Source organism: Talpa occidentalis, unplaced genomic scaffold, assembly GCF_014898055.3.
Source record: "Talpa occidentalis isolate TD23 unplaced genomic scaffold, MPIMG_talOcc4v2.1 talOcc4.12, whole genome shotgun sequence".
In the NCBI taxonomy this organism is placed as follows: Eukaryota; Metazoa; Chordata; class Mammalia; order Eulipotyphla; family Talpidae; genus Talpa; species Talpa occidentalis.
In genome coordinates this window covers 93,163,219-93,175,659 of record NW_023601212.1, presented here as the reverse complement: position 1 = coordinate 93,175,659, position 12,441 = coordinate 93,163,219, and the positions used below count along the sequence as shown (strand labels likewise).

The 12,441-nt window shown below is 49.4% G+C and overlaps 1 protein-coding gene across 1 annotated transcript in view; it reads left to right on the top strand.

Moving 5' to 3' along the window:
* The window catches only part of XYLT1 (xylosyltransferase 1), a 275,010-nt gene that overhangs the window by 257,588 nt on the left and 4,981 nt on the right, over positions 1-12,441 (top strand). Inside the window, exons 10-11 of the mRNA XM_037507547.2 lie at positions 4,735-4,930; positions 10,678-11,011. Coding sequence (XP_037363444.2) covers positions 4,735-4,930; positions 10,678-11,011 — 530 coding nt within the window. The remainder of the gene's footprint in view (positions 1-4,734; positions 4,931-10,677; positions 11,012-12,441) is intronic.

The following is a 12,441-nucleotide window of genomic DNA, read 5'->3' as shown; positions in this document are numbered from 1 at the left end:
CCTGAACCCCCTCCCTGCAGGTTCTGATTCTGTTTAAAGGGAGACCCGCCTGGGTTAGGCATCCAGGACCCACAGTTTGAACTTGACTCCCCTTATCACCTGTTGCCCTTAGGCAAATCATAAACTATGCTGAGCCTCAGTTTCCTCATCTGGAAGATGGTAATAATGGTAACCTCAACTTCCATAAGGTGGTGTGAGGTTTTAAGGGTTAGGGTTAGTCCTCAACAACTCCCTGATGAGTTGTGTTTTATTTTTATGCCCATTGTAAGTATTTTTACATTATAAGTGCTCAGTAAACGTTCACATCATTGTGTAGATCTTTGTCGCCATTTTTACTGCAGAGCCAGCCCAGTCACCAGGGACTCTGCAGCGTGAGCTAGATGCCCTGTAACTGCTGAACTGTTCCCCCTCTGCTCTTTCTCTTATCACCCTCCCTGTCCCTGCACAGCCAACCCTCTCACGGTCTCTTGGGGCTTCTCAAGTGCCACATCCTCTCTGCGGCTTGTTAAGAGTCCCCCTGATCCCTGGTGGCACAAGGGGTTAAGCGTCCACAGTCACTGCAGTACGAGTTTGATCCCCAGCCAGGGAGCTACCCACATGGCGCAGTAGACCTCTCCTGTCTCGCCTGCCACTCCCCTCAGCAGTGCATTTCAGTGGATCCACCTGTTCTAGTCCCTACTCTGTCTCTGGTGAATCCTCTCACCCCCCATGCCTCTGGCCTACACCCCAGTTCTTGTATGCATAAATAAATAAATCCTTAAAAAAAAAAAAAGAGTCCCCCTGATCACCCATCTCCTCCTCCCAAGCTGAGGGTGGCTCAGAGACCACTTCTGACACTCCTCCAGTGGGTCAAGGTCATGGGTGTCTTTTTCATGATAGTCTGGGGGCAGAATCCTTGCCTGTGGACCAGTGTATCCCCAGTGGTTACTTTGCACAGTGCCTGACTCTAGGAAGGTGGATGTCATTCAAGAATAGTTTTAATCCCAGGTTTCAGAGAATTTACAAGATACATGGCCATATAGAAAATTCCAGAAGACACCCCTATTTATCTAGGGTCATTGAAATTTCCTCCCAGTACTTCTTTTGAAATTAAGTGACCACCAACTTGCCCCAGACCTAAAATCCATGGGTTCTGCTCATTTTTTATTATAATAGAACCGTTGTGCCTTGCTGTGGGCAAAGCCGATACATTATGAATATGAGCCTGCACATAAATCTGGACAAAGGGCCCTTATCCCAAAAAGGCAAAAGAGCAAATTCCTGCCCCTGGGATATCTGGAGAAACAGCCAGAGAAAACTTTATTTCAAGAATCTCATTTTCTCTTGGCATTTCACGCAAATTATGTCTTTCCAGTTTAGAGTATACCCTTTCATAAAAGTAATGTGCATTGATTTTTTTTCTCATTATAAAATAACACATGTTGATTGCAGAAATTTTCCAAATGGCAGATTGAGAGAATAAGAAAATAAAGTTTGCTTCTGAGCCCCCGTCCAGAGATAAGGATGTCGGTACTTTCTTATCACTCCTCAAAGTCACATACTCCCCAAGGCCAGCCAAGTAGCGCGTGTCAGTCAGTGATCCGAAAAGAGCTAGGGAGGCTCACGGGACTGAAACAGGAAGAAAAACCCCTTGGGCTAAGTGGAGGCACCTGTGGCACCTCTAGGTGTCCCTGCATCTTGATATTGTACTGCAATATACCGCAATGTACAGTACAATATACGTATTGTAAACATGCATTGAGATATTTGCAGAATTGCAACAAGCACTTGGCGTCCTGTTTTTCCACTGTACATTTTGTGCTGTTAAAACAAACTCTCCCCTTTGTTTTCATTACTTCAATACCATTGAGATGAGGTCCCATGGGGCTTTGTGGTCAGTCCTAGATTACACATACCCTAGATGTACTTGAGAAGCAAAGGGTTCAAGAGGAAATCCTTCTGGAATTCTCCATCAGTCACCAAGTATTGATTGAGCATCTCCCACGTGGCAGGCTGTCAAGCACTGGACAGTCAGCCGTGACCCAGAGAGACCAGCCCCCGACGGAAGCCCTCTCATTCTAGCATGGAGACAGACAGGGCCTAAGCACACGTGTACAGGAGCCAAGATCAGTAGGGATAAAGGCCCTTCCGAGAATAAAGGTCATTTCATAGCAAAGAGTTGGTGACTTAAGATTCAGCGGTCAAGGAAGATCTCTCGGAGGGGGTAACATTTAAGCAAAATGATGACACAGAGCCAGCAGTGCGATTATAAGAGAAGAGCGTTCCCAGCAGGGAGAACAGCCAAGCAAAGGGCCTTTTGTAGAAATGAGCTTAGCAAGTTCAAGAATCCAAAGTCAAATCTGTGTTCCCAAAAGGTGGGGGGTTGGGGCAGAGGGAAACAAAAGGAGACTAGAGAAGGAGGCTGGGAACTGGGAGACCAGGAAAGAAGTTTGGATTTTACCGCAGGCATTAAGCGATGCCACTTGGAGTCTTTGAGCAATGGATGATGACCACGGCTGCTAGGAACAGGTTACAGCCAATAAACTTGGGGGTGGGGGACAGAGAGAGGGAAGGCCGGCAGAGGTGCAGGCAGGGCATGGTGGTGGCTTGCTCCTGGTGCTGCTGTGCATGACGGAGTCAGGATGGTCCCGGGGGACACACACAATGTCTTGATGGATGGTGAGGGAGAGCAAGCAATCAAAACCGAACTCAGGGTTTCCGGAGTGTTTGACCAGGGTCTAGCGTGACACCCCTCCCACCACAGACTGTCTCACTGGTGCAAGGAAACCTGCAAAGTCACATGGGAAAAAAGCGTGCCTGCAGGAAACATGAAGGGTCATGAGTGCAGCCACAAAACTCTTCTCTACTCCCTACGCCACTCCCACGCTGTCGCCCCCAGCCACACGTGGGAACTTAAGTTTAAATTAACTAATATCTAAAACTCAGTTCCTCAGCCACAGCAGCCACATTTCAAGGGCTCAGCAGTCCCAAGCGGCGCCTGTACGGGGCAGCCGAGATGGGACACGTTTCCATTTCTGCAGCACCTTCCGAGGCAAGGGCGTTTACTCCAAAGCCCAGACCCGACAGCTCTGCATGTGCCGTCTCAGGACGTGCAGGCTCTTCCCCACGCCCCGGCGGCACCCGGATAACAAGGCAGTGATTTCAGGAGGTGCGCAAGCACAGGAAGGCGGCCTCCCTAACCATTGTAATTGGACATAAGGACTTAAACTCCAGACGGGGACCAGAGAGAAGGAAGGCTGCTCGGGGACAGTGATTTGTGGAATGCTGTTATTAAGGAGTCGCAAGCACCCTCTAAGTGCTATGCAATTTACACATTGCAGAAACCCGGCAGCTTTTGATTTTACAAGTAGGTAGGACAAAGAGCTGGGCTGGTGGACGGCTCCTCCCTCCTTCCGCTCTGCTCACCGCCTGCTCCTTAGAGCATCTCCGTTTAGATCCCTTGCCCCTTCCAGCCAGCGAGCTTTATGGATCAAAGACATGGATCTTAAAACAAGCCACCTGTCTGTGAGTGTGTGCACGTACGCCTCTCAGATCGGCAATATTTTTTGGGGAGGAACAGAAAGAAAACCAGATATAATTCCCCATAAATATAATCAACCGATCTTTGACACCGTGAACAAAGGCAATATAGAACAAAGATAGTCCTTCAACAAACGGCGCTAGAACAGCTGGACACCATCATACCAAAAAATCAATCTAGACACATACCTCACAACCTTGGCAATAATTTTTAAGGATAATACTCAGTGCCGGGCTCCCTGGTGGCGCAGCGGGTTGGGCGCCACGCTGTGGGGCTGTCCGTAGCCTCTGCAGTGTGGGTTCGATTCCCGCCGGCCAAGGAGAAACCCACATGGCGCGGCAGACCTCTCCTGTCTCCCCTCAGCAGTGCTTTCAGTCCATCTTCCTGTTCTGCTTCCCACTCTGTCTCTGGTGAATTCTCTCACCCTCCTGCGCCTCTGACTGTACCCCAGTTCTTGTGTAAGTAAATAAATCTTAAAAAAAAATACTCAGTGCCATTGGTGAGAGGACAGAGCGTAAACCGGTACAACCTTTCTGATGAATGTGGGCACCAGACATCAGGAACCCTTTAGAGATTAGAGATTCCAGAAAATATTCTTGCTCAAGGGTGGCGAATGTAGTGTTGTTCAGAATGGGAAAATCAGTTAGACCCCCAGAGCTGGGAACTTGCTGGGGGACATATGGCATTAGGAACAATGGAATAAAGTCCACGAAAGCACAAATCCTCTCTTCAGAGACTTCGGAGACATGTGATGATTCTCAGGAAATACTGCAACGGGAAAGCAGGAGGTAACCAGTATGTAGAATATGATCCCATCTCTGTAAGATTTATGCAAATATATGCATAGAAAATAAGAGTGAAAGGAAATATGTCAATATGACATTGTTTGCACACCAATGTTGCTTCCCAGTACCTAGCAGCAGAGGAGCCATAAATATCTGTGAATTGACATCATCTGTGGGAAGAAGCATCAAAAGTAGTAATTTATATTTTCTTTATTGTGCTTGTTGGGCCAGCATGTTTTGCATTTCTAACCAGAAAAAAAAAAAATCCCTGCTAGTTATTGAGATCATAGGTGCAGAGAGAGCAGCTTTCAGGATCGTGGCGAGCATCATAGCAACCGGGCTGGCACGATGGAGGGGGAGCCCCTTGGTGACCCGACTCCCCTCCGGTGCTCACCCTGAGCTCGTGTGACAGTGTGTGTGTGTTTTCAGGTACTACCCAATGGGCCACCCCGCGTCTGTCCACCTCTACTTTCTTGCTGACCGCTTCCAAGGCTTTCTGATCAAGCATCACGCAACCAATCTGGCCGTGAGTAAACTTGAGACCCTGGAGACATGGGTGATGCCAAAGAAAGTCTTCAAGATCGCAAGCCCACCCAGCGACTTCGGGAGGCTGCAGTTTTCCGAGGTGAGAGACCAGACATTGTCACACTTCACCTTCGGGAGATCTCTCAGTGGGTTCTGATCCACAGCCTGACACTTGTAGCTCACAACACGGGGGGGAAGGAGAGTGGAGAGCCCCTAAGATAAGCTTACCCTGAGTCTAGAGAAGGTTCTCCAACCCCCCAGGACTGGAATCAGCATCCTGAACAGGGCAGAAGGCTCATTATCAGGGGCCCAAACCAATCAGGAGCCCTGCTCTGTTTAAACAAAACAGTAGAACTTCTGTTCCTTTGAATGGTTTATCCTTCTATTCCTTTGAAGGGTTTATCCTACCCAGTGATTCCTCCTAAACCTATATTAGCAATGGACCGGTAACACACTGGTTTCCTAATGATGTAGCATTAATCCCATTTTACAGATTGAAGAACTGAGGCCTCTGCAGTGGATTTTGGATCCTAGGTAGGACATGGAGGAATTCAAAATTGAACCCAGATTTCTTAGACTGCAAATTCCATGCTTAATTTTGTTCTTTCATCTCCCCAGTGCCTAGTACAGGGTTTAGGTCACAGTAATGTCAGATCAGTCATTGAATGAGTGAGCAGGTGGGTAGGTAGATGGAGGATGGATGGATGGATGGATGGATGGATGGATGGATGGATGGATGGATGGATGCATACATACATGAATGAATGGATTCACAGACGGATGAAGGAATAGATGGATGAGCGAAAGGAAGGAAGAATGGACGAATACTGGAGAGGTGAGTGGACACAGGGACTGATGCATGGTCTGCAGTTTCTCTCTCCCCAGTACGACATCAGCTTTTAGTTCATTTTCTTCCTGGGGAGATGGGTTTCTCTAGCACCCACCCTTGTGTCATCAGCCCTATAATTGAATGGCTTCAGCCAGACCTTTAAGTCCTACCTGGTCTAGCCTCTGCCCACTTCTGCAGCCTCAGCCACCATCCTGCCCTGCTCATACGCCTCCTGTCTTTGTCAAACACGAGGGCTGATCCTCCTACCTGGTCTGCTTCCCCCAAGGCTCCCCTATATCTAACTTTTTGTTGGTCATTCTGATTTAAATCCAAGGGGTTCACCTTCAAAGACGCCTTCCCTCTGCCCCTGCACTTACGCCACATTCTGCACAACAGCCACATTCTCCACCCAATGTGTCCCTACTTTATTGTTCTTCTTAGCACCTCCCCTCCAAAATCCTCTTGCTGATTTAGCTGCCCTCTCCCCCACTGTTCAGTCCCTGGCACTATATCCCTGTCCCTCACTGCTGAGCCCCCAACACATAGCAGGGTATGTAGCATCTCTAGATGGGGAGTAAGATTTCTGAATGAATGAGCGATGCCCTTGGGTGGTGATGCTTGGGGAGGGTTTTCCACACCAAAACCCAGCACCTCACTTCCTCCTTCTCCACGTCAGCCAGTAACTCGAGGTGATTTGTCCCTGGAGTTAAGCTTTCTGGATGACTTTGGTTGCACAGCTAAGGATGAAGAGTTTGATTTTAGAAGATGGGGAATGTTGAGAGGTTGGAAGTGGGGAGCCCCCCCCCCCGCCCCGCTTATATTTTCCTAGCCAATTCTTTTCCGGTCCCAGTCCCCTGTGAGCCCACTTGTGCCCTGTAGAATGGACTCTGAACAGACAAGGGTAGGAGTTTCTTGTTAAGCCACCGCTTTCAATTAAGGCTTCAAATGGATTGACTGGATTCCAGCCACCATGGGAGCCCACGCCATAAATTACTGGCGTCTGGGGACAATTAGATGCTGCCCCAGTTGGATTCTGTGCCGAGGGCCCAAGTGGCCAGTTGAAGACATTAATGTCCATTAAGAAGATGGATGCCTGGAGGCTGAGCTATCCCTGTTTATCCGCCTGCTGTTGGGTGACTGGGCACTTCTAGCAGTGACAGATGCTGCTGGCCACTTCCTAGCTAGTGATTTGTGAGGGTTTCTGCTGGGGGTCTTGTACCCTTGTTGTGAGAACCACCAGAATCTCTGGCAGAGTGATGCAGAGAGCTCAGAATCTTGTTTTTTGAATTTTTTTCTAAAGTCTTAATTTTAAAGCCACTGGTATAAAATTGGACTAGAAGCAGGGAAGGAATGGCTGAGCTGCTTTGTGGGCTGCTGAGATACTCCCTGTGTTGGCGCAGTCCCCAGGGCCTTGCATAATGCCTGCCTCCCAACAGGTGGCCAAGGTCGCTGAGCAGCTCAGACAGATTTCTCCAACCCATGGATCTCTGCGCTAGTGGCTTGCCAAAGAGGTGCTCCTTCCTTCCGCAGGGAGTCACCAAGGGCCTGTAACCCTCCAGGTACAGGTGGGACAACAGGGAACCTGCCAGACCCTTATAGTCTTAGAATTGCTGTCTAGTGGGACCACCAGCCAATGAGTGTGCAAATAAATGAACAAAAAACACTTTAGCTAATGACAAGTATCATAAAGAAAATAAAACTGCATCCATGTAATTGCTGAGGACTTGAGAGCCTGATGGGGCTGCTATCGATGAGGTAATTCACTAGAGAAGCTGAAACCTGTAAGAGAGCCATGGGGAGATCTGGTGTATCCTGAGTTGAGAGCAGAGCAGGTGCAAAGGCCCTGAGGCTCCAGGGAGGAGCTTGGTATACTCAAGGAACAGCAAGACCAGTGTGGCCGGCAAAGTGAGGGGAGAGAGAGTGGCCAGAGAGACTCAGAGGAGATGGGGACAGATCATGATGGGTCTTTGGGACCCTGAAAAAAGTCCAGATTGTGTTTATTTTAGGTATGGTGGGAAACCTTTGTTGAGCTTGAAGCTGGAGAGCAGTATGTTGAGCTTGAACTTAAACACATACTTAAATTTGAGCAATTGATCAATTTGTAATGAATGGTTGTGAACTTCCACAGTGAGGCAGCCCCACCCGGACCCTCTTGCCTGGGGACTGACTTTCTCCTTACTCCCCAGGTTTAGAAACAAGGTCCAGGTTTCCTACACTCAGCAGCTCCACAATCTTTCTGCCCATGTTCTCTGGGTTTGAGAACTCAGACTTCAGAGAATTGTTCATCCCATTTCCCTGGCGGGATCTAAAAATAATGTTCTAGAGTGTCCTTGCATGTTCCTAACCGATCAGATACCCCTTCTTAGGTAGGACCCCAAGTGGTTTTGGAACCATTCATTTGTGAGCTTCTGTTGGAAAGCCAGTGTGGGGGAGCTGCATGCATAGGGAGGCCATGTGCTGGCCCCTAGTCACTCCTGACAGGTTGATGACAGCCAGCCAGCCAGGCCAGTAAGTAGAGGACAGGTAGGTAGGTAGGTATGTAGGTAGACAGAGCGGTATTGAGTGTCTCTGTGTGCTCTGCACTGTTTCAGGCTGTGCAGATACATTACTGAATAAACCAGTTACCCCTCCTGAACCTATGTTAGTTATAGACCAATAACAAGCCAGTTTCCTAATGAGGTAGCGTGATTAGTCCCATTTTACAGATTGGAAATCTGAGGCCAGAGAACATGCAGGGATTTTTTTGGACCAAAGTCAAGATTTAAAAGAACTCAAAATTGAACCCAGCTCTCTCTGCTACAAACCCAATGCCTAATTGTGCTTTTGTTGGCTCTGCTCTGCCCTCATGGAGTCAACAGCCCTGAGCTAGGGAGAAACATGAAATTAAAGTTGTGATACTGTGCCAGGAAGAAAAGGAAAATGCTAAATGGGCAAATGCTTAGAGAAGTACTGCAGCAGGGCCTCTAAGCAGGGAAGGCCTCCATGTGGAGGTGGTGGCCAGGTGGAGATCTAGCTGACGAGTAAGAGCTGGCCAGAGGGTTGGGGAAGGAAGGCTGGGCCCCAAGCAGGCAGTGGGAGGACAAGACCAGAGGCAAGAGAGAGCCCTTCTGGTAGAACGCAGCATGGCCAGGCTAGGGGGTGAGCGAAGGGGAAGGGAGGGATGGAGATGAAGGTAGACCAGACCAGAAGAGGCCTGACCTCACTAGACAGGATGAGAGATGGGACTTAAGAATACTGAGGAGCTAAAAAGGATTATCCCCAGGGAAGTGAGGGGGGATGGGCATCTTCAGAAAAATCCCTAAGACTTTGAGGTCTAGCTTGGATCCTGCTCACGCATTCATTTATTTCTTCAGTAAGTAGTATCATTTTTATTCCTACCACATTCCAGCCGCTCTGCTAGGCCCTAGGGGGCCTCAAAGGAGCCAGTCGCTGCTGACCCACAAGGTGGCAGAAAGTGCTAAGATTTCAGGGTCTGGGAGGGGCAGCTGCCCTTGCAGAATGTGACCAAAGCATGACTCTTAGGGCTGCACCTTATCCCAGGCTAGACTCAGGCCTAAAGATGGAAACTTGGAGCAAGATGTGACTGTGCACGAATCCAGCTGATGGGTGGAGGAACTCAGCACATGTGTTGATGGATGAATGAATGAATGAATGAGTGTCAATAAATCGAGTAGCGGAGAAGCACCCAGCCCCTGGGATCAGACTCCCTGGGTCCCCATGCTGGCTGTGCCCCGCACTGGCCCTAGCAAGTTACACAACTGGTCTGAGCCTGTTTCCTCATCTATAAAAGAGGATGATCATAAGAGTCTCCCCTTCGTGGAGGTGGGAGTGTTAAGCAAATCGATGCATCCAAGCGCTTGCTTCAGGCCTGGCACGCTGTGAGCCCTCGGTAAATAGCAGCCCTGGCGCTCTGTGTCCTGGGAAAAGAATGGACATAGTAACTCATGGCAGGGACACGAAGAGAGCAAATGTGCTCCTGTTTGCACTGCATATGTGAAATCCTCTATTTGCCCACACCTGCACCCAACCCTACATTGTGTGTGTGCACCCCAGAGGGGTGGTCCCAGAGAGCCCACAGAGGCCGTGCAAGCTGCACAGTGTCCTCCTTACTGCTGCCAGCCTGCCACATGCTGTGTCTTCAGCAACATTAAATTAGAACCTCCCGGGGAAGCAGAGGGCTCCTCATTTAATCTGATTTGATTTGGCATCAGGGCTCAGAATCTTGATCTACACAGTTAATTCGCCTTTTTGTGAAGTCACTCACTCATTCACTCCGCGATGGCGATTCAGCACAGAGCTCAGCACCAAGAAAGAGGAGTGAACCAAGCCACAGGGCTCTGGGCAGTGAAGGATCATTTCGCAAGGCCTTTCTGGCTGCTGGGTGGAGAATAAACTGCAGACAGCAAAAGAGGAGGGGGGAAGCCAAGAGCGAGTCGGTGGGTCAAAGCGACACACACAGCCCCCGCCCCTGGCTGGCTGGCAGGAAGGATGTGTGAACAGCCCTCTCCAGCCCGTGCCAGCTCAGCAGCCCACAGGGCAGCCAAAGCCATTTGAATTCCTGCAAATGACAGGCGATGCTGAGGGACTCTCCAAGGGCAGCCCCAGAAGCTAAGCTCTACTCTGGTGCAGAACCAATATGCTGAAAGGAAGCACTGGTAAGAAAACCAAGGCCCAGACCAGAAATCAACCAGACCTGCCAGGAGCAAGGAGCATGTGTCCTTGGAATGCCCGCACGTGGGCCTCCTTACGTTCGGTGCTCGTTGTTGCCAAGCACACGCCTTGCCCTGGGCACGGGAGGCTCCGTGATTTAGTGAAGGGCCCTTCTAATCAGACCAGCCCGAGTCCAAATCCTAGACCTTCTGCTCACGACCTGTGCAACTTTGAGCAGGTGACTTGATGGGGGCCTCAGTGTCTTCATCTGTGAAGTGAGCATATGAAGCCCCATAAGCAGGACCCGTTGTAGGCCCCAGCACCCTAGTTCAGGCCCCGTGAGCTCAGGACTCGCTCTCCTGTTTCAGGTCGGCACCGAATGGGATGCCAAGGAGCGGCTCTTCCGCAACTTTGGGGGTCTCCTGGGACCCATGGACGAGCCGGTAGGCATGCAGAAATGGGGGAAGGGGCCCAACGTGACAGTGACTGTCATCTGGGTGGATCCTGTCAACATCATCGCAGCCACCTACGACATCCTGATCGAGTCCACTGCCGAATTCACCCACTACAAGCCCCCTCTGAACTTGCCCCTGAGGCCTGGGGTCTGGACAGTGAAAATCCTGCACCACTGGGTGCCCGTTGCAGAGACCAAATTCCTCATCGCCCCTCTGACCTTCTCAAACAGGCAGCCCATCAAACCAGGTGAGTACTGCAGGGACCCTGGGGGCCCCTCCATCCCTGCTATCAGGGCCTCCTCCTGGGCAGGCAGTGCTGCACGCTCATGAGGCTGCCAGGGGCACCTTGGAGGACAGTGCTTGCTGCTCTCCCTGCTTTTCCTGCTCATCCGTCAGCAAGAACCATCCAACATTCTACCTGCGCGCCGCGGGGATGGCATCTGTCAGTGTGGTAGATACCGGTTTATTAGACGCTGTCCCGTGGGACTTCCAGATGCCCCGACCATATTTAAGAAAATATGGGAAAGTCAACCCAGTTTCAATAAATCATGTTCCCTGTTTCAAAAATGATAATTAAAATAGGAAATCATGCTCACCAAAAACGTGACACCCTGGGTGAAAAGATAAACCACATACTATTGGGAAATAATGTGTGACACATTTTTAAAACAGTACTCCTATTCAGAATATATGAAGAAATCCCAGAAATCAGCAAGCTACAAGTCATAGGTCAGATCGCCCGTTTTTATAAATAAAGTTTTATTGGAACAGGGCCACGCCCACTCATTTACATACTGATTATAGTTGCCTGGGGAGCATAGCGCATGCAGCCTTGAGTCCTTGAGACAAAGACTGCATGTCCACAGCGGCCAAAATATTTACTACCTGGCCCCTTGAGAGGAAAACATTGTCAATCCCTGATAGAAAAGAGGAAAGAGAAAAAGTAGAGAGAGCATCAATGGCCTCACACCCATATGCTCACACCCAAAAATGCTCAGCTCATGAATAATGACAGAAATGCAAATTAAAAGTAGAAAGGGATTCCACGAATGACTGTCCACCGAGAGGCAGGAGGTGGAGCAGTAAGCGAGGTGGGACATCAGCTAATAGAGATGACCAGACCCCTGGCAGGCACCTGGAGATTTTCACAGCATGAAACCAGGAACCACACCATGGGCCCTCATTCCAAGGGGTGAGGGCGTGTGGTCTGTAGAGCCCAGAGCTGTGTGAAACAGGGAACCTCCCTGCAGCACCCTCTGCAGAGTGAGTTGGAAAAGTCTCTAAAACATAATTTGAGGGGGCAACATCATGATAGTAATCATAATTATGGTGCAGGTATTTAAAACTCAAAAGCAAGACAAACCGCTTGCTTTTTTTCCCTCCCAAAGCACCTGCCTGTCTTTTCTTTTCTCATCCAAAGGGTTTACTTTTCTTTTTCTAATTCCTTCTTATCACAGGGCGTGTCTTCCTCCCCACTGAATCTTAACCTCCACCAAGAGTTGGGCGTGCACTTTCCAGAGGTCTCCCAACATTCACAGCACGTACGCATAAACCACAAACTAAATCACAAGCACAAACTAAATCACAGTTTTTTGTTAAAAACTACAGTGATACGTTTTATACTTGCTTTCGTCACTTCCCAAGTCAGTAACACAGAGCCGCCAGCTGCATCGTGTT